Raw genomic sequence first — 20,529 nt, 5'->3', positions numbered from 1 at the left:
AGCTTTGAATGTTATGGTGTGCCAAATAGTCATTCAGATGCTTTTTTAAAGGATGTGAGGCGTTCCACTTTGTCCACCTTCCCAGGCAGTGCATTCCAATCCATCACCATGCTCTGGGTAAAAAAGTTTTTTTCCTCAACTCCCTCTAAACCTCCCACCCTTCACTTTTTTAACTTGTCCCTGCCCGTAACTGACCCTTCTGTCCATCCTGTTCAAGCTCCTCATGACCTTGAACATCTCGATCAGGTTGCCCCCTCTGCTTCTCTGCTCCAGAGAAAACAACCCAAGCCTATCCAACCCCTCTTCATAACTTAAATGTTGCATCCCAGCAACATCCTGATGAATCTCCTCTGCACCCTTTCCAGTGTATTTACATCCTTCCTGTAATGTGGCAACCAAAACTGTACACAGTACCCCAGCTGTGGCCTCACCAAAGTTATGTACAACTCCATCATGGCTTCTCTCCTCTTGTAATCTGTATTCTGATAAAGATGAGAGTGCCATATGCTTTTTTCACCACCCTATTAACCTGCTTTTTTGCCTTCAGAAACCTATGGACAAACACGCCAAGTTCCCTTTGTTCTTTGGAACTTCCAAGTGTCAGACCTTTCATCATGCACTTTGAAAGGAGTAATTGACAAAGTAGTATATCACCTCACATTTTTCAGGGTTAAATTCCGTCTGCCACTTAGCTGCCCCTTTATCTGCCCATTTGATCATTCCATCTCTATTTTTCTGTAACCCAAGACACTCAACCTCATTGTTAACCACCCAGCCAATCATTGTGTCATTGGCAAACTTACTGATCCTATCTCCACTTCGTCATCTAGGTCATTTATATAAATGACGAACAATAGAGGGCCCAGCGCAGATCCCTGTGCTATGCCATAGGTCACTAAAGCAGCTCTCTGTCATCACCCTCTGTTTACTACCACTTAAGTAAGAAATCTCTCCACACCAGGTTGAAGTCCAGCAGGTTTATTTGGTAGCAAACACCGTGAGCTTTCAGAGCTCTGCTCCTTCATCAGCTGAATGGGAGATCTGTTCACAAGCTGGGCCTATAAAGACACAAACTCAATTTACAGAATAATGATTGGAATGTGAGCCTTAACAGCTGATCAAATCTTAAAGGTACAGACAATGTGAATGGAGAGAGCATTAAGCACAGGTTAAAGAGGCGTGTATTGTCTCCAGACAGCACAGTTAGTGAGATTTTGCAAGTCCTGGCAAGTCATGGGGGTTACAGATAGTGTGACATGAACCGAAGCTCCTGGTTGAGGCTGTCCTCGTCTGCGGAACTTGGCTATCAGTCTAAAGACTCTGTGTTATCATGTGTTGTGAAGGCCACCTTGGAGAACACTCACCCGAAGCACATTACCACATTGCCTGTACCTTTAAGACTTGATTAGCTGTAAAGACGCGCATTTCCATCATTATTCTGCAAATTGAGTTTGTGTCTTTATAGGCCCTGTTTGTGAACAGATTTCCCACTCACCTGATGAAGGAGCAGCATTCTGAAAGCTAATGGTGTTTGCTACCAAATATACCTGTGGACTTTAATCTGGTGTTCTGTGACTTCTTACTGTGTTTACCCCAGTCCAATGCCAGTGTCTCCACATCAGTTTTAACACTAAGTCAATTATGAACCCATCTTATCAGATCACCCTGTATCCCACATGCATTTGCCTTTTTAAGTCTCCCATGTTGTTCTTACTCTTGCGGCCACAGTATTCACGTGGCTAGTCCAATTCAACTCTTGGTCAATGGTAACCTACAGAATGTTGTTTAGTGGGAGATTTGGCATGTTAATGCCAATGAATGGAGAGATGGTTTGATTCTCTCTGGGGATGGCCTTTGCCTGGCACTTGTGTGGCATATTATTATGTTCGTGCCATGCACTCGCTCAAAACTGAATGCTGTCCCAGTCTTGCGCATATTGATATGGACTGTTTCAGTATCTGAGGAGATGTGAATGCACTGAATAGTATGCAATCATCAGCAAGCCTGATCGTATGATTGAAGAAGGTCAGCCGCAGGAGCTCCTGCAGCAGTGTCCTGGAACTGAGATGCTTGTCCTCCTCCATCAATTACAACCATCTTCCTCTTGCGCTCGGCATGACTCAAACCAATGGAACGTTTTCCACCCATTCCCTTTAACTTCTGCTTTGCTGCTTCATGCCACACTCATTAAACGCTGCCTTGATGTAAAGGGCAGTTGCTCTCACCTCATTTCTGGAATTCAGCTCTTTTGCCCAGGTTTGAACAAAGGCTAATGAGAAGTTGAGGTTTCAAAGCAAAGTTAAACTTTGTTTATTAGTCACAAGTAAGGCTTACATTAACACTGCAATGAAGTTACTGTGAAATTCCCCTGGTCGCCACATTCGCCTGTTTGAGTCCCTACTGACATTCAGTATTGGGTTCTGACAGAGCCCACCCAGCTTGACTTCAATATGTATATTATACAGTTACAACTCTTGACTCTTAATTTCCTGTTTAACCCAGGCATACAATTTCTAATATCAACCTGTAGAAAGTGAAGCTTAAGTAGTTTGACTTTCTATCTGATATGGGATTGTCTCTATTGGTGTTTTACTCTCATGAGACATTATTGAATAAATAATGGAGATATGTGTACTTCTGAAGGTGACCCTCATGACAGAGTAGTGGACACAGCTTAAACTTAGACTTCTAATATAATTTGACTGGCTGTGGATTGTGGAAAGCAGTTGATAACTTTAGGTATTCATGTGCTGAATTCAGTTCAGTCTAGGATTGGGCCATCAGAGTCTTGATCATACCCCACACGTCAGATAGACATTTCATACCGAGAGAATTTAAGCACCCCCACGTGACATTCAGTGTCATTATTATTGTTGAATCTCTCAAAGCTCAATTGGACTAACCACATAAGTGCCATGACTCAAGACCTGATCAGAAGATGGGTATTCTGAAGCAAGTGGTCATGACCTGACTCCACAAACTCATCCTCACCATATACAAGGCACAAGTCAGAAGTGCTGTAGGATGTTCTCCGTGTAGCTGAATTAGTACAACTGCAACAACATTGAAGAATCTTGACCCCATTGATATCCATCCACTACCTTAAATACCTACTCTATGTACACTGGATTGCAACATTTATTATCTACAAGATGCACTACAGTAGCTCAATATAGCCTCTTGTCTCATGCACAATTCTTGACTTGGGCACATTATTGCTATTTCTTTATTGCTTTGGCTGATCCTCCACCACGTGGACCACAGTGCTTAATTAAGAAAGATCATTACAACCTCTCCAAGGCAATTAAGAATGAGCAGTGCTGGCTTGATGTTGACCTGGAAATGATTTTTAATGGAAGCAAGTGCACATCATCAAAAAGTAATCAAATGACTAGTTGGATGTAGTTGCCTTCTCATGCAGGTGGAGGGGGATTTGGAATTGGAATTCAAAGTTGAGCAGTACTGATTGTACCTTGAGACGAGAAAAAACAGGGAAGAGATATTGGACGTAACAAGAGTCTCTCAGATTCACCAGAATGAGGAACTTAAATGGTTAAATTGAGGATGGATCTCATAAACTTGACTTGTGTTCTTTTGTGCTTAGAAGGTTCTGTAATCTAATTGAAGTATTTAAAATCAAGGAATTTGATTGGATACCGATAAACTCTTATCTATTGGAATTCTGAACAAAAGGCTCTGAATTAAATGTTAGAGTTGGCTATGTACGAATTAAATCAGGAAGCATTTTTTCACAAAGGTAACAGAACTCTAGAACTTGCTCCCAAAGGCAGCAGATATTGGTCACTTGAAACTTATATCGATAGATTTTTGTTAGTCAAGAGTTTCAAGGGACATGGAAGAAAGATGGGTAAATTGATTTGAGAAACATCAGCCAAGATCTAATTGCCTATTAGAAGAGACTTGAGAGACTGGCCCACTCGATCTTGTTACCATGCCCTATTAAAATGATAGTAATAACATAGATTTATTCCTCATAAAAGATGAGGGCAATTGAAGATTTTCCTGTTGCTGAAAATACTATACTCTAATTTAGAATTTGGTAAGCAATGAAATGAGGCAATTTTAAAACAATCTTTAGAGGGATAAAATGGATAAGTAGTGAAGTTGTGTTGAACTTGAATAGAATCTTGTTTAGATTGCACGGAGTGTTGTGATCAATTCTCCATTTTATTAAAGAAAACATGCAAAAAATCCACAAAGCTAATATAACTGAGGTAAAGGTGAAAATTGATCTTTTTGAAACATAAACATAAAATTACTTTGAGCTTTTCAATAACCTATATTGCTCAGAAAATGTTCCTGAAATGATCAGTATAAATAATTGATCTATGGAAGCAACAGGCAGAAATATGAGAGGTTATACTCACCATGAAAGATGGAACAGGTTGGGACTCGGGTGATCTGATGGCGATTTTTAAAATTATAAAAAGGGGTTTGCTAGGGCATGGTGGATTATATGTTTCCATTTGTGAGGGAGACCAAACAAGGAGGAATAACTATTAACAGTCATTTAAATCCAGTAAAGAAATCAGGATAAATCTTTTTTTTCAGTCAATAATTAGAATGTGGTTCCTGCAAATACAACCTGGAGGTAAGCCATTTAAATTGAAGCTAGATGAATAAAAGAGGGAAACAAATAAAAGATCAAGATTAAGCTGAGGAGGGAGGAGGTTCATGTGAAGCTTGAAGACTGGAGTGAACCAGTTGGGCCAAGTGACCTGTTTCCTGTGTACATTCTGTGCAATTTTTGTAATTGGCAAGTGGTGTACTGACAACCCTTGGAGCTACTGACTTTGTAACATGCTGACCTTGAAGCCTCAGCAGCATTTCTTCAATCTTTTTCATGAACTACTCTGTAAATTTCAATAGGTTGTTTTCATCACTAAATAAAACATATTCATATCTTTATTTTCAGATGTACAGAAAGCACTGGATGATCTTCACAAAGTTATGAACAGTTTTGAATCCCGGGTTGAGTTTATTGAAATGGAGAAACAGGTATGCAATGTTTTTGCCTTTTTTGTTGGCCCAGTTAACCACAAATATATTGTTGATCCTGTCTACAACATATACTGCATTGTAAGATGTTATAAAAAGTGTTGTGGCCAGCTCTGAAAAATGAAAGTAAATTATAGCTAGTGTTTTAGAGCAAGGTTACTAAGTGTGTTCATGTATTAATCTCCGATGGCCTGGCCTGAGAAAACCTGTGCATGTACACCCAAACTGGTAAAATATATCCAGTACATTATTAATCATCATCTAATGCAGCAATAATGATGTGTAATGATTAGCTCTCAAATCCAAAAAGGAAACTAATTTGAAGTTTCATGATGAATGTGAATATTTAAAAAAAATTAATAGATCCTGAATCAAAAAAGGCATATGGGGTTGAGATTTAAGGTTGAGGCCTGAAATTTTTTGTCTAAATTGAGGTTAACAAGATGGGTGTACTGACCTAGTTGTGGCTCAATTTTTAAAAATATTCTACCAAGTTCTTTGTGAGAAAACATTCAGGAATAAGCAAGGGATTATAATTTTGGATAAATTCACTTGGAAGACTGTGGACGCATGTTGTCCACTCTATTAGAAATATTACATTTCTACTGATACATAATGTAGTTGAGTGTCGATTTTTAATGTTGCAACCATACACCATATTTAAATAGCATTTCCCCTCCTGTATTTTACACCAGGAACTGTACAAAGTATGTGCTCTGAAACTTATACACATGTTTGGAGAAAGCTTTTTTTTTTGCCTTGTGTGGCTTTGGTTCAGAATGCAGCATCTAAATGTGTGTTTTTCACAAATACGTCATCCAAGATTTTCACTTAGCTCAGGCTTTGAAAAATATAACAATTTCCAGAAATAGCTCAACCACTAAGGTGATTTATGTAACCACTTGTAACTAACTGTCGCAATCCTAAGTATGCCTATTCCAGAGCAAGTGTTGCTGAATGCTAAAATGTCCTATGGATACAAATGAGAAAAACACAATTTTTTTTTGCTTTTTGTCAACCTCTGATGATTAATAGTAGAAAATATTGTTCTTGATAGAACTGTGGAGTGATGTCCACAACATTAAGCTTTTCTTGTAGAAAAGCGTACAACTTGCTTGCACCTGTACTGTCAATGTTTTTTATGTATCGTATAACTGCTGTACTTCATTTTAGATTTGAGTCACATTTGCCTTGTAAAATGAGTTTATCAACTGCTTATCCTGCTATTGATGCTAATTCTCATTTTGATGGATATAGTTGGTCAGTAGCAGTGAGAACCAAATGTGTAAGTTTCTCCCTGTCAGCACACAAGCTGCTCCATTGGCAAATCCAATTATGAGTGGTGCAATGGTTAGCATTGCTGCCTTGCAGTGCCAGGGACCCCAATTCAATTCCAGTCTTGGGTGACTGTGGAGTTTATACGTTCGCACCATGTTTGAATAGATTTCCTTTTGGTGCTTTGGTTTCCTCCCACGGTTCTGGGTGGGATGCTGTTTTAGAAAGTCGGTACAGACTTGATAGGCTGAATAACCTCTGCAGTGTAGGGATTCCTCAGCTGAGCCTCCTTGTGGAGATAAATGGAAAGCGGGTCCTTCATAGATCTGTGTTAAAGCTTCTGAGGAACTGAGGATTTTTGGTCCCTGATGAGTTGAAGTCTAAGGGAGTATATATTGACCAATCTGGAGTGCATCTCAAACACAGGCTGGTGTTTAAATATGTTGTCATCTGGCAACTCTTACAACTAAACCGGTTGCATCCCTTTGGCCTCACCCAGGGAGGCTGGAAGGGAGATCCTGGGAGGACACTCCAGCTTCACACTTGCTGAGTTTTAATGCAACATGCAAGACAAGCCCAACTCGGCTCACATAGAGAGCATGTGCTACAGGCTGTCACCAACAGTAGGAGGGCCCACCTTGAGTCGAGCAGCCTCTGTCTAGTAAGGTGCTGATCCACCACAGTTCACCTGGTTTGGTAAGTGCTTGGAGTTTAGAATCTCCACTCAAGTGGGCAGAATCCATCACATCAGATAAAAAATGGAGGTGGCAGTTCTTCAGTGGGCAAGGTGGAATGCCAGGATCATAAACATGCAGTTGGCAGCTGATCGATAATGTGCACAAGGCAGCTATAATCAACATAGAACTTGGTCAGCTGAACATCAACGTAGCTTTCCTGCAAGACACCAGCCTTGTTGAGAGCAAATTACAAAGAAAATGTTGCGTGTTTGTCTGAAAGGAGAAGAATTGAGGAAATGCATAAGCAAGTTATTGGCTGTACTATAAGGAACTGTCTACTCCAAAACCTGCAAATAGTTCAGAATGTCTTCCATCTATCAGCTTCAGCCAAACAGGGACACTTAATTTTGTATCTAAGCTCCAACGGTGTATCTCCACTAGACAGAAATATCAGTTCAGTAAGGAGCATGACACTATCAGCAGATTTGCTTAGCTGGAACATCTTTATCTGGGAGATTCCCATGCAAGTGGGGGCACTAACCATAAGGCATGGCCCTCTTGCTTCTGACATCATGGCTTGAAAGGTGTGTGTGACCAACATCTTGGTATCTTGAAGACATCCAAGATCAGCTAGATCTGATCATTACTAGAAATGACTCTGAACACAATCCTGCAATTTAATTGAACAGACACTTTACTGCATTCCCACACAGGAACGAGAAGCAAAATGGAACATACTTTGACACTTGCGCAAGGATATTTTGGCCTTGGAAGGAGTGCTGAGGAGGTTCACTAGGCTGACACCGGAGATGAGGGGGTTGGACTATGAAGAGAGGCTGATGACACGAAGATAAGTGGAAAAGCAAACTCTGCAGAGGGTGTGGAAAGTCTGCAGAGGGATCTGGATAGGCTAAGCGAGTGGGTGAGGACCTGGCAGATGGAGTACAATGTTAGCAAGTGTGAGGTTATCCACTTTGGCAGGAATAATAGTAGGAGGGATTACTATTTAAAGGGCAAAAAGCTGCAGCATGCTACGGTGCAGAGGGACCTGGGGGTCCTTGTGCATGAGTCACAAAAACCCAGTTTGCAGGTGCAGCAGGTGATCAGGAAGGCGAATGGGATGCTGGCCTTTATAGCGAGGGGGATAGAATATGAAAGCAGGGAGGTCTTGCTGCAACTGTACAGGGCATTGGTGAGGCTGCAGCTGGAGTACTGTGTGCAGTTTTGGTCGCCGCACTTGCGCAAGGATATTTTAGCCTTGGAAGGAGTGCAGAGGAGGTTCACTAGGCTGATACCGGAGATGAGGGGGTTGGACTATGACGAGAGGCTGAATAGACTGGGTTTGTACTCGTTGGAGTTTAGAAGGATGAGGGGGGATCTTACAGATACGTATAAGATAATGAAGGGGATGGATAGGGTAGAGGTAGAGAGATTCTTCCCGCTCAGAAAGGACAGCAGGACTAGAGGGCACAGCCTCAAGATGGGGGGGGCGGGGGGTGCAGTTTTAGAACAGAGTTGAGGAGGAACTTCTTCACTCAAAGGGTGGTGAATCTCTGGAATTCTCTGCCCATTGAAGTGGTGGAGGCTACTTCGCTAAATATATTTAAGACACGGGTAGATAGGTTTTTGGTAAGCAAGGTTATGGGGAGAAAGCGGGAAAGTGGAACTGAGCCACTTCAGATCAGCCATGATCTTATTGAATGGTGGGGCAGGCGCGAAGGGCTAGATGGCCTACTCCTGCTCCTATTTCTTATGTTTCTTACACACCATCTACAATATCGCACTCAAAATGTGGGAAGCAAGAATGAAAATATGCATGGCTAACATCACTGAACCTGCGGCCTGCTCTTGTTAATTACAAGAGAAATCCGAATGAGTAATCTCAAATGTACTAAGAGGTGCTTGAAGTAATTCCCAGCAGCCTGGTATGTGGTGCATGAATGACAATTGGTTACAACTAGGCCAGAATATCCAGATGTCCTTTGACACAAGGGATGTTTGCAGCATTTATGAAGGAATCAAAAAGCAAAAGTTCAGTTAGCAAAGAAAATGGTTTAACTGAAAACCAAATTGTAGACGTCATCAATCATTGCAATAAACAGTTGCAGAGCTGGGTCGAACATTATCTTGAGTTGTACTGTAGGAAGAGCACAGTCACTGAGGAAACTCTAGATACCATAGACAGCCTGCCTGTAATGGCAAAGCTGGATATCAAGCCTGAAGTAGAGGAGCTTGGCAAAGTTCCTGACTCTCTTGCCCCATACCTTTTCTCTGGTGGAAGAGGGCCACAAGAAATGCATAATGCAAAGATCCTGACCATGTGCAAGAGCAACAGCAATCACAGTGATTGCAGCAACTACTGAGGCATCTCTCTGCTGAACGTTATTTGCCTGTGTTGCCCTTGTCAGACTGCAAATTTTGGCTTGATGCATCTATCCCAAATTTCAGTGTGGTTTCAGAACTGAAAGACCTATAATTGATGCAATCTCATTGTAACGTGTCGTGAACAAAGGCACATATATATTGCCTTCATAGATCACAAGCATTTAACCATGTGAACAGAGGCTGCTCATGAAAATTGTGTCCTCCAAAGCTGCTCAATTTGACCTTGTCATGGCATGACATTGCTGAGTTCAGTCATGGAGGGGCAACATTAGAACCCTTTGAGTCCTGCAGTGGGGTCAAATGATTGCATGTTGGTGTACTTTTTTAGTCTCTTTGCTGCTCTCATGTACCTTTATTTCATCGAGAAAGGAGTGTCTGCTTGAACACCAGAACTGATTTTAAAAAAACTGTTCTGCCTTTCTTCAAAATTAAAGTCCACTAGATCCTCCTGTTCTCCATGCAAATGGGAGACTTCCTTGTGCCTGTAAAAGTTTGATGTGTTCATTCGCATTGGGAAGGTAAAGGACTAATTTAATTATCAGCATTGACACTGATCCTCAGCTTCACCAATCTAGGCTCCATCATCAGCAATCTGTCACTTGATATTGAAATAAACAAGCGCATCATAAAAGCTGCAGCTGTTACGTCTAAGCGAGGAAGAGTGTGTGGAACAACAATTTTGACTCCATTACATTGGAGACATGCTGGACGGGAAAAGGCTGAATAGTTTCCAATTTCACTGTCTCAAACATATCCTCGGCATCTTTTGGCAAAGTTATGCATTCTTGACATCTTGAAGCATGCTAGTTCAAACTACATACACATTAAACCAACAAAGTTAATGCTGGCTCAGCCATGTTCATTGAAAGGAACCCATGACTGCCTGTATGTTGAATTAGTCATTGCATCATGACCACCTGAATATCTATACCTCCACCGCAAGGAAGCCTGTAAAATGAGAATGAAGATGGTGGATCTTGACACTTGGAGCCAGCCACTGATGGCCGTGGCATTAGAAGGCTGGCTGAGAGGCAGTTTGAGTAGAAAAAGTAGTTTAGCTGGCCAAGAGGAGAGTCCAGAATAAACAGGTCAGCAAATTGTGCACCTTCTCAGCCTACTTCCTTTTGAAGGGACTGCTGTGCCCCATCAAGCAAGATGTGTCAAATGATTGTCTCATGAGGTGGAAGGTTGCCACAAAATTGCTGCTATATGTGGAGAAATGTAGTCGAGACTGTGTTGCTGATAGCATGTCGTGGCTAGAATCGCTGAAGGGGAATGTATAAATGGGCCACAATTAATCTTTTGTATAATTTATTTTAAAATATTTGGAGTTAAAATGAACGCACAAATCAAATTAAACTTTACTACATACTGCATTCTTTTCTAATTAGGGAAAGGAAGGTATTGTAGAAATACACGAGGAAATTCAGAATGAAGACCTAGAAATTAAAGATTTAAAGTCTGAAGGTACTTAACTATTTCTGCCTTTTTTTCATTGCTAAACTAAAGCTCATAAATAATTAGGACTCAATGTTCTTGAAGTGAGGGAGAAGCCTTTTATCCTCATTTTTGTACTTTGTACTAGGCGGTGGTCACAATCATACGCTTGGACAACATGAACTGTTAATGGTTTTTTAATTGGTGCAGTGCCAAATTTGATTTTCCTAATCTTAATCAGCCCTACCCCGAAAACGCAAATGTTATCAAAAAATGTATTGGAGCAACAGCTCTTATGGTGTGACTACCAATTAGATGAAATGCATCTGAAGCACCAGTTGACAAATTCACAAAGTTAAATTAGTTTTTTAAACCATCTCTGCAGCATCTTTTCTTGAGATCTTAGCTTTTTAATCCTTTTTTTTCCAAAGTTTATATACTTAAGTTTTTGTGATACAAGAACGTTCAATAATGGCTTTTAACTTTATAAATTCCCTATTTGAAAACAATGAAAATATCAGATTTCTGAATTGAGGGAAGAGCAACTTCCAATTAGGATATCTGATTAAAATTAAATTACAGCTGCCATCCTTTAATTTTTAATGTGTATAGTGCTGTATAAAAAATTTTGCACAGAATTATCATGGGAATAGCTTCCTTTGTATTTGCATAGCTCAACAATCTATTTTTGTCTGTTGATGCATTGATTATAACCATTTCTTTAAATTATTTTAAATGGAACTGACTTTAAAAATGGCTGACCTTTCATTCCTGTATGTTTGTTGTTACTTTGCGATTTCAAAGTCTACGTGCAAGTCTTAAAACACTGAAGTCTTTACGATGCTTAAAATGCATCGGTGTGCTTTTGCAGTGAAGAAGCATTTAGTGTTTTTAGTCAATGATTGACTCTAATTTTGGTAAATTTATTCTAAAACTTAAAATTACAGGGAAACACAGGCAAGCTCATAAGCCAAAAGAAAATCCAAAACCCAAAGAGGTTTTTGTGGCAGAATTGGAGGATGATGACGGTGCTGGTGACCACAGGTCAAGTATCCTAACTGAAGAGGAATTGTGGGCCAGGTTGGATGAACTGGAACAACAAGAGGAGATGCAGGATGAAATTGATAGGTAATTTGTTCAGAGCTTGGTGACTTACATTTTAAAGCTTTTTGAAGCACTCTGGATTTTCTTAAAACTAGGGCATTAACGTAATGGTCATTTCTTTGTCACATATGATTAGCACAGTTTTTATTATTGAATATTTCATACTGTCCCCTCAATGCTGCTGATCTCCTGGAATGGCAGGTTAAATCGTTCTGTTGTGATCTGTAGCTCAACTTCAAAGTGTCTGTTATATAGGGACAAAGACTACGGATGCCACCTTTTTATTTCATGAAATAGTGAATCAGTGTTTGTTAACTCCCAAACTTTAACCTTTTTATTAGTGAATTGCCTGTGCCATTGCCTCATTGTCAGACATGTTTATTGCATGAAATGTCCAATATGTTCTGGATTACTGATGTGTAATTTTATTGCATAGTATTATGTGAGTTTTCCTAATATTTTCAGGTCAAGTAACATTTTGCATTTATTTATGTAGCTGTTGTTAACGATTATACTTTAATATGAACATTTTTTTTGTCCAACATTTTGTTTTTGTTCTTTGTATTTATAAAGCCTAAGATACAAAGGAAAATGTTGAAAATATGCTTGAAGATGCACCACTGTTGGACTAGTGAATTCCAGATGCCCGCTATCCTCTGGATAAACAAATTTTTCCTCGTACCCAATTTTACCAATCCTTCTACCAATTTTCACAAATCTGTGTTCCTGGTAATTGAACTCTCAGCTAGAGGAAACAGGCCTTTCCTATCAGTCCCATCTAGGCCACTCATAATTTTGGACAGCTCGATTGGATCACTAAGGATCCTAAGGAAAACAACCCTAGTCTATCCAATCTATCTTTATTGTTGCAATTTTCAAGCCATGGCAACAATCCTCCTTTGGATAAGGGGTGATGCCATAGATATGCAAATGTCACACCCACAAGATGTGAAACCATAGAAACCTTACAATGCAGAAGGGGGCCATTCGGCCCCTCGAGTCTGCACTAACAACTATTTCACGCAGGCCCCATCCCCGTCAACCCCGCACGTTTACCCTGCTAATCCCTCTAACCTACACATGAGATGCTAAGGCACATTTTTAGCACAGTCAATCCACCTAACCTTGCTTATCTTTGGACTGTGGGAGGAAACCCACGCAGACATGGGGAGAATATTCAAACTCCATGCAGGCAGTGATCCAAGCCAGGAATTGAACCTAGGTCCCTGGACCTGTGAGTCAGCAGTGCTAACCACTGTACCACTGTGTCTTTGGAGGAGCTGGAGCAGCGACTTGAGATAGGCAGATTCTTTGACTGGAGGAGCAACTCCTTACAGATTTTCTCTTCCTGCGCTTGATTGTTGTTTTTTTTCAATCAGACTGCATATTGTTTACCTGTTCTCTGCAACTGCATCTTCCATTCTTCATACTCAGACTGGCGGAGTCATAATGTATGAAATGGGAGTGATCTTGAGCTTTCTATCCCAACCTTCTTTGTAGTTAAGGTGATTTTGAACTTTTGCTTGTGCTTTAAATACTTTATTGCATGCCTATGAAATCTTCTCTTGGCTTTTTCTTCTCTAATGGAGAATAGCCCTAGCATCTCCATTGCTTTGTTTCTATTTGTAACACTGGGATCCCATGTGCCTTTTGACTGCTTTATCAACTTGCCCTTCACCTGCAGTGATTTGTGCACCTATGTCTCCAGCCTTTATTCCTTCTCATTTCATTCAGTTTATATTGTGTCTCCTGATTCTTCTTTCTAAAACATAACACTGCACTTCTGTACTAAATTTTGTCCACATGTGTCTGCCCGCTGTGGCAGTCTGTCTATATACCTTTTGAAGTCTATCACTAATCTCTAACAATTCACAATACTTCCAAGTTTGTGTTGTTTATGAACTTGTGCTCCGCATAGTTGAGAATAGCAGTGGTCCTAATATCGTGCTTTGGGGAGCCCTACTTATTGTATACTTTGCTCTAGTCTAAAAAACAACCATTCATCGTGGGACGAGAGGGGATCTGAATCAGGTAGATAAAATTCTAAAATGGATTGATCAGTAAACACAGACTAAATGTTTCCACTTATGGGGTAACCTAGAACAAGAGGTCACATGTTGAGAGATGGTAGATTTAAAACTGAGATGAGGATCAACTTCACGCATAGGGAGGTGAATTTGAGACTGGGGAGAGATCAGCCATGATCTGACTGGTAGAGCAGGCTCAAAGGGCTGAATTTGCCTACTTCTAATTCCTGTTTCTTACACTACTGTCTGGTTCCTCATGCTTAACCAGTTTCATATTTGTACTGCCAGTCACCCTTTATTTTGCCTTTCAACATTGCTGACAATATAGTATTTCATCAAATGTCCATATACAGCACTTCAACCACATTACTCTCGTCAAGCCTGTTACTTCAGAGAAGTTCAGTCAAGTTAATTAAACACAATTAACAAATCCATGCTGGCTTTCTTTAATCCACAAATGTCCAACTTTGTCTTGAATTATAATTTTGAAACTTTTAGCGTGGATAGGGGATTGGCTGTCAAATAGGAGGCAGAGAGTGGGGGTCAGTGGGTGCTATTCGGATTGGCGGTTGGTGACTAGTGGAGTGCCCCAGGGGTCGGTGCTGGGGCCTCAGCTATTTACCATTTATATAGATGATCAGGAGGAGGGAACCGAGTGCATGGTGTCGAAATTTGCTGATGACACCAAGATTGGTGGAACGGCAAATTGTGCGGAGGGTGTGGAGAGTCTGCAGAAGGATCTAGATAGGCTGGGCGAATGGGCCAGGAACTGGCAAATGGAATTTAATGTTGGCGAGTGTGAAGTTGTCCACTTTGGTAGGAATAATGGTAGGAAGGACTATTACTTGGCGAAAAACTGCAGCATGCAACGGTGCAGAGGGACCTCGGGGTCCTTGTGCATGAGTCGCAAAAACCCAGCCTGCAGGTGCAGCAGGTGGTCAGGAAGGCGAATGGGATGCTGGCCTTCATAGCGAGGGGGATTGAATATAGAAGTAGGGAGGTCTTGCTGCAGCTGTATAGGGCACTGGTGAGGCCACAGCTGGAGTACTGTGTGCAGTTTTGGTCGCCGCACTTACGCAAGGATATTTTAGCCTTGGAGGGAGTGCAGAGGAGGTTTACTAGGCTGATACCAGAGTTGAGGGGGTTGAACTATGAGGAGAGGCTGAATAAACTAGGCTTGTACTCGTTAGAATTTAGAAGAATGAGGGGAGATCTCGTTGAGACATATAAGATGATGAATGGGATGGATAGGATAAAGGTGGAGAGGCTCTTCCCGCTCAGGACAGTAGGACTAGAGGGCACAGCCTCAAGATAAAGGGGGGGCGGTTTAGAATGGAGTTGAGGAGGGACTTCACTCAAAGGGTGGTGAATCTCTGGAATTCTCTGCCCGTTGAAGTGGTGGAGGCTGCCTCGCTAAATATATTTAAGACGCGGGTTGATAGGTGTTTAATAGGCAAGGGGATTAAGGGTTATGGGGAGAGGACGGGAAGGTGGAACTGAGCCACGACAGATCAGCCATGATCTTATTGAATGGCGGGGCAGGCTCAAGGGCCTAGATGGCCTACTCCTCCTATTTCTTATGTTCTTAAATGTTTTCACCCCACTGAGGTGAAACTGGCTGGCTTAGAATTGTCTTTTTGAAAATGGATGTGGCATTTTTCACTCAGCCATGGAACCACCCTTGTATGTAAGGAGGATTAAGGCCAGTACCTCTGTATTTTCCACCTGTTCCTCCACATCTACAGATTCATCACATTCAGCCTCAATTTATCAACTTTAATGCAGGCAACTTTTTAATACCTCTATCAATTTCTTGTCCATCTCGAGTATTCTTTGACATACGACAACCTGACATCTGTCTGCACAGTTTTTTATGCTTCATCTCACTTTTTCTTATCCAGGGAGCTCTGGCTTTGGCTAACCCTCCCTTTTTTTATGAGAATATTTCAATTGTACCAAAGCTGCCATTTCTTTTCAGAGGAGCTCACTGTTCTTGGCAGTTTTGCCTACCAATCTTTGGCATCCTATCCAGGACAGATCCACACTGTTTTGAAATTGGCCCCCCTCCAATTAAATTGTCCTACGCTAGATTGTTTCATGTTCTTTGCCAGAGCTATTCTCTACGTTTTATTACAATGATTATTGTTCCTGAAATATTCCCATGTTGATATTTGATCTAGTTGATCCACCTCAATCCCCAGAACTAGACCTAGCAATGCCTTCCTCATTGGGCTGAAAACATAATGTCAGGAAAATTTAGAATACGCTTAAGAAATTCTTCAACCCCTCTGCCTTTAACACTATCATTATCCCAGTCTATGTTTGTATAATTCAAGTCCCACTTTATTCTGCAGTTCTTGCCCCTGCTTGGTCTCCCTGCACATTTGCTCCTCTACATCTTTCTTACAATTTGTTCGTCTAATCACCTGTCTCTGCCACTTCCCTACTTTTCAGTAGTCTTTTGGGTCAAAGGTCCTCAGAGGCTCCATTCTGCCGTAGCCCTGAATTTGCATCTTGCTCTTACCAACTCGTCTTGTCTACGAGACCTTTCCCCTCCTTTGACCTGATTACCAGAGAAGTGCTGACCATTTGACTCATCTTCGCCATGTTAGCTGTGACTTTAATATGTTCTTGCTCTTTCCGGGCACTGTGCTTTTCACCATCATGGGTGGCACAGTGATTAGCACTTTGCCTCACAGCGCCAGGGACCGGGTTCAATTCCCAGCTTGGATCACTGGAGTTTGTCCCCATGTTTGTGTGTGTTTCCTCCAAGTGCTCCGTTTTCCTCCCACAGTCTGAAAGAGATGCTGGTTAAGTGCATTGACCCGAACAGGCGCGAGAGCGGGTGAATAGGGGATTTCACAGTAACTTCATTGCACAGCTAATATAAGCCTTCCTTGTGGCTAATGAATAAACTTTAACTTTTAACTTGAACATTAAATCTTCATTATACCTTCACAAAAAACAACCCTTGACCCCAGGTTCTTCGCAAACTCCATCAGCCTGCCTTTCTGATGGTCCTGTCATGTCTCAAATATGTACCCATCTTTCTGGGAACATCAAGTTTCTACCCCTGCAAGTACCAAATAGTTTTTGTTAAAGTCATAAATTAAATCCTATATGATGCCCAAAGTAATCTATCCTTCCTGATCCTTTTCAATACTGTTGTTCACAGCGTTCTCCTCCATGCCTCTCCATTGTTGAACTTGCATGATTCCATTCTTTCTTCAATGTAACCAGTGTATCATATGCAATGGCTTTACTACTTGCTCCTGCACTTTTTCCTCTGATGTGCCCCCAAAGATCTATCTGTGGTCTCCTTCCTATTTCTCATCTCCACACACACCCCGCAACTCAGCTGAAACCTCATTTATTTTCAAATGTAAACTGAAGTGTACGACACCCAGCTCTAGCTCACCACCACCTTGTTCGACTTCAACTCTGTCTCTAGATTAGATGTCTGGCCCAACATTCAATACTGAACAAACATAAATTTACACCAATCAAATACGAGGAAGATTGACAGCATTATTTTTGATCCCCACTCCAAACTCCTTCAACCAAAGTTGAACCAGACCAGGAGCAGCCTTGGTGTCATAGTTGATCATGAAATGAGCTTCTGACTATATACCTATCCTATCACTAAGACTGATTACTTTCACCACTACCATTATTAAAACTGTCTATTTCCACATTCTCCTCCCCCCTGTCCACTGCCCCCAGTCATGTGCTGCAACCGCCCGTGCCTCTTCCAGTGAACTTTTGGATGGCTTACTATATTCTACCCTCTGTTAACTTGAGCCATTCAAAACTCTGCTGCCTGTGCTGTCATTCTTAAGTCCCATTCACCCCTCTGCTCGTTGACCTTCATTGGCTCCCAGTCAGTGACTGGAGTTTAAAAATTCTCATTGTTTACAAATCCCACCATAGCCTCCCTCCTCCCTATACCTGTAATCTCCAACCTCACAGCTTTGAAATATTAGCACTCAATTCTGACTTGAGCAACCCCCGATTTTAGTTGGTTGTGTCTTCAACTGGCTGGAATCTAAGCTAAACTTCTCCATCTCTCTGCCTTCCTCTCTTTTTTAAGCTGCTCCTTAAAACCCATCTAGGGCCAGAAGCAGTTCATTTACAAGGCTGTTGTCAAGTGCCTTGATATTTTATATTGCATTAAAAATGCAATATAATATAAGTTGTTACTGTGGCATTGCAGGAACTCTGATGCGAACAAATTAATTGCCTACAAAGGTTGGTTTTCCCAAGCGCACTCGTGGATTTGAGGCATGGATTTGTCACTGCTTCATATCAAGAAACTTAAAATCATAGAATAAAAGTAAATTACTGCAAGTGCTGGAATCTGAAACCCAAAGAGAAAATGCTGGAAAATCTCAGCAGGACTGTTAGCATCTCTATGGCGAGAAAAAAAAAAATAGAATCACTGAATCCCTACCATGCAGATGAGGCCAGTCAGCCCATTGAATCTGCACCGATTCTGACAGACTATCTTATCCAGGCATTTTCCCCTATCCTGTATAACCTCTCACGTTTACCATGGCTAATCCATCTAACCTACACGTTGCGATACTAGGGGGCAATTTAGCATGACCAATCTACGTTAACTACGTATCTTTGGGCTGTGGGAAGAAACTCAATGCAGATGTGGGGAGAATGTGCAAACTTCACAGTCACCCAAGATCAGAATTGATCCCTGGAGCTGTGAGACAGCAGTGCTAGCCGCCCTTGATTATTTTCACTTGTGCCGTTTCACTGTAATTGAGACCACATTCCAAAAGGTCCAGTTGTGATACGTTTGCATGTCTGCATATAGAACTCTCAAATTCATTTTCGACACCTCTTGCAATAAGAGGCACAAAAATTAGCTTGAAATCTTGCTACATGTAATATATTCAGTTGCAGTATTTCTTCATATTTTGTAGCATGGAATTCTTAGAGTCAAATGCTCTGAAATAAGGAATAGTTGACAAAATGTTTACAGCAGTTAAATAATAAAATGTGTAAAATCCTTACGTAATTCAACTTGTGTCTTTCCGTTCATTCCAAAGTAATTAAGGCCTAGTATACTATCAATTGACTAATCTTTAGCCAGTGAGATAAAATACACAATATTACTAATTGAAATTACTGTCAGCAAAATTTCATCTATTACTGCTTCACCCAGAAATGTCTTTACCTGAAGTGTATCTGCAGCCAGGCTAGCACTTTGAAACCAGTCATGTGAAGGTACATGAGAAAAGCCTAGAATTAAATTCTCTTTCCTGTAGCCAGTATTTCCTTGATCTTGCTGAATAATGGCTGTGTGAATGGAGGGTCTCAATTACCAACCTACATCCTGCCACTGTGATGTCTAACACCCCATTACTCACATGAATACTGCAAGTGAATATCCTTATAGATTAAAAATAAAATTGATGTTAAAAGTGGTGCGTTATGATATTATACATACTAACACTTATATGGATGGAAAAAATTGTAATCCTCTACCAATTTTATGTATCCCAGCTGGCTCGCTTAGAGCAGTGTAGAAATTTGTTTCAAAATAAAACTTGGTTGCACATTACATAAGAGAAAATAGAGAAATTCACTGCTTTAATAAAATTGGTCAAGTTTCATTTTACAGGCCCTTTGATTTTTGATGTTTGCGAAACTTATTTTTGGTTTATGAAGCTGTTGAAACGTGTAGATGAAATGATAGCTTTCAATTGTTAATTCTAAAATTGGCATGGCCATAAATTTAAATTACTGGACAGGAATTAGTCAGTTATGAGACAAACCAGCTTTTCATTTTTATACAAGGAGCATATATTCCACCTGTTTACTGTACCCAGATTTCGTCTGGTTTGTAAAATTAGTTTTACTTGGAGAATAGAACTAATGTTTCAAGTCTGGATGATTCTGAAGTCAATAGAAAATAGGTTGATATTTATATTGTTGGGGGGGGGGGTTGTTGGTTTGACAAAGCTGTCACAGACAAAAAGACAAAGGAAGCATAAATTGTGGTGATCATGTCTAAGAAGGCCAATTAGGAGATCAGTATTGTAAATGGCAGAGCAAAGATGTGTAACAGATGGTCCTAATTTTGGGGGCAGCAGGGGGCGGGGTGAGGGCAGGGGGGCGGGGTGACGATGGATGGATGGAAAGTGAGCATTTAAGGTGGAAAAATGAAGCAACGGAAAAAAATTAATATTTTAATCGATAATTAAGATGAATTGAAATAGGGTGAAGTTTGAGGAGAGAGTTCATGCTCTAAAGTTGTTGCACTCGATGTTCAGTCTGGAAAGCTGTAAAGTGCTTAATTGGAAAATGAGGTGCTGTTCCTCCAGTTTGTGTTGGGCTTCACTGGAATGTTGCAACAGGCCAAGGATGGGTATGTGGAGATGAGAGCAGGATGGTGTGTTGAAATGGCAAGCAATTGGAAGGCTTAAGGTGTTCTGCAAAGTGGTCACATAAGAACATAAGAAATAGGAGCAGGAGCAGGCCATCCAGCCCTTCGAGCCTGCCCCGCCATTCAGTAAGATCGTGGCTGATCTGAAGTGGCTCAGTTCCACTTTCCTGCTTTCTCCCCATAAGCCTTAATTCCCTTGTCT

General features: G+C 41.0%; 1 protein-coding gene across 2 annotated transcripts in view; it reads left to right on the top strand.

Annotated features, from left to right (window-relative positions):
• uri1 (URI1 prefoldin like chaperone) overlaps positions 1 to 20,529 on the top strand; it is a 67,242-nt gene that overhangs the window by 31,493 nt on the left and 15,220 nt on the right. For both annotated transcript variants that reach the window (XM_080186929.1, XM_080186930.1), the window contains exons 5-7: positions 4,937 to 5,019; positions 10,748 to 10,823; positions 11,741 to 11,921. In XM_080186929.1, the coding sequence (XP_080043055.1) occupies positions 4,937 to 5,019; positions 10,748 to 10,823; positions 11,741 to 11,921 (340 nt within the window). The remainder of the gene's footprint in view (positions 1 to 4,936; positions 5,020 to 10,747; positions 10,824 to 11,740; positions 11,922 to 20,529) is intronic.

Source organism: Carcharhinus amblyrhynchos, chromosome 4 (assembly GCF_965287045.1).
Source record: "Carcharhinus amblyrhynchos chromosome 4, sCarAmb.v2.hapA, whole genome shotgun sequence".
NCBI lineage: Eukaryota > Metazoa > Chordata > Chondrichthyes > Carcharhiniformes > Carcharhinidae > Carcharhinus > Carcharhinus amblyrhynchos.
Note: the sequence above shows the minus strand (reverse complement) of the source record. Positions and strands in the feature narration are given on the sequence as shown.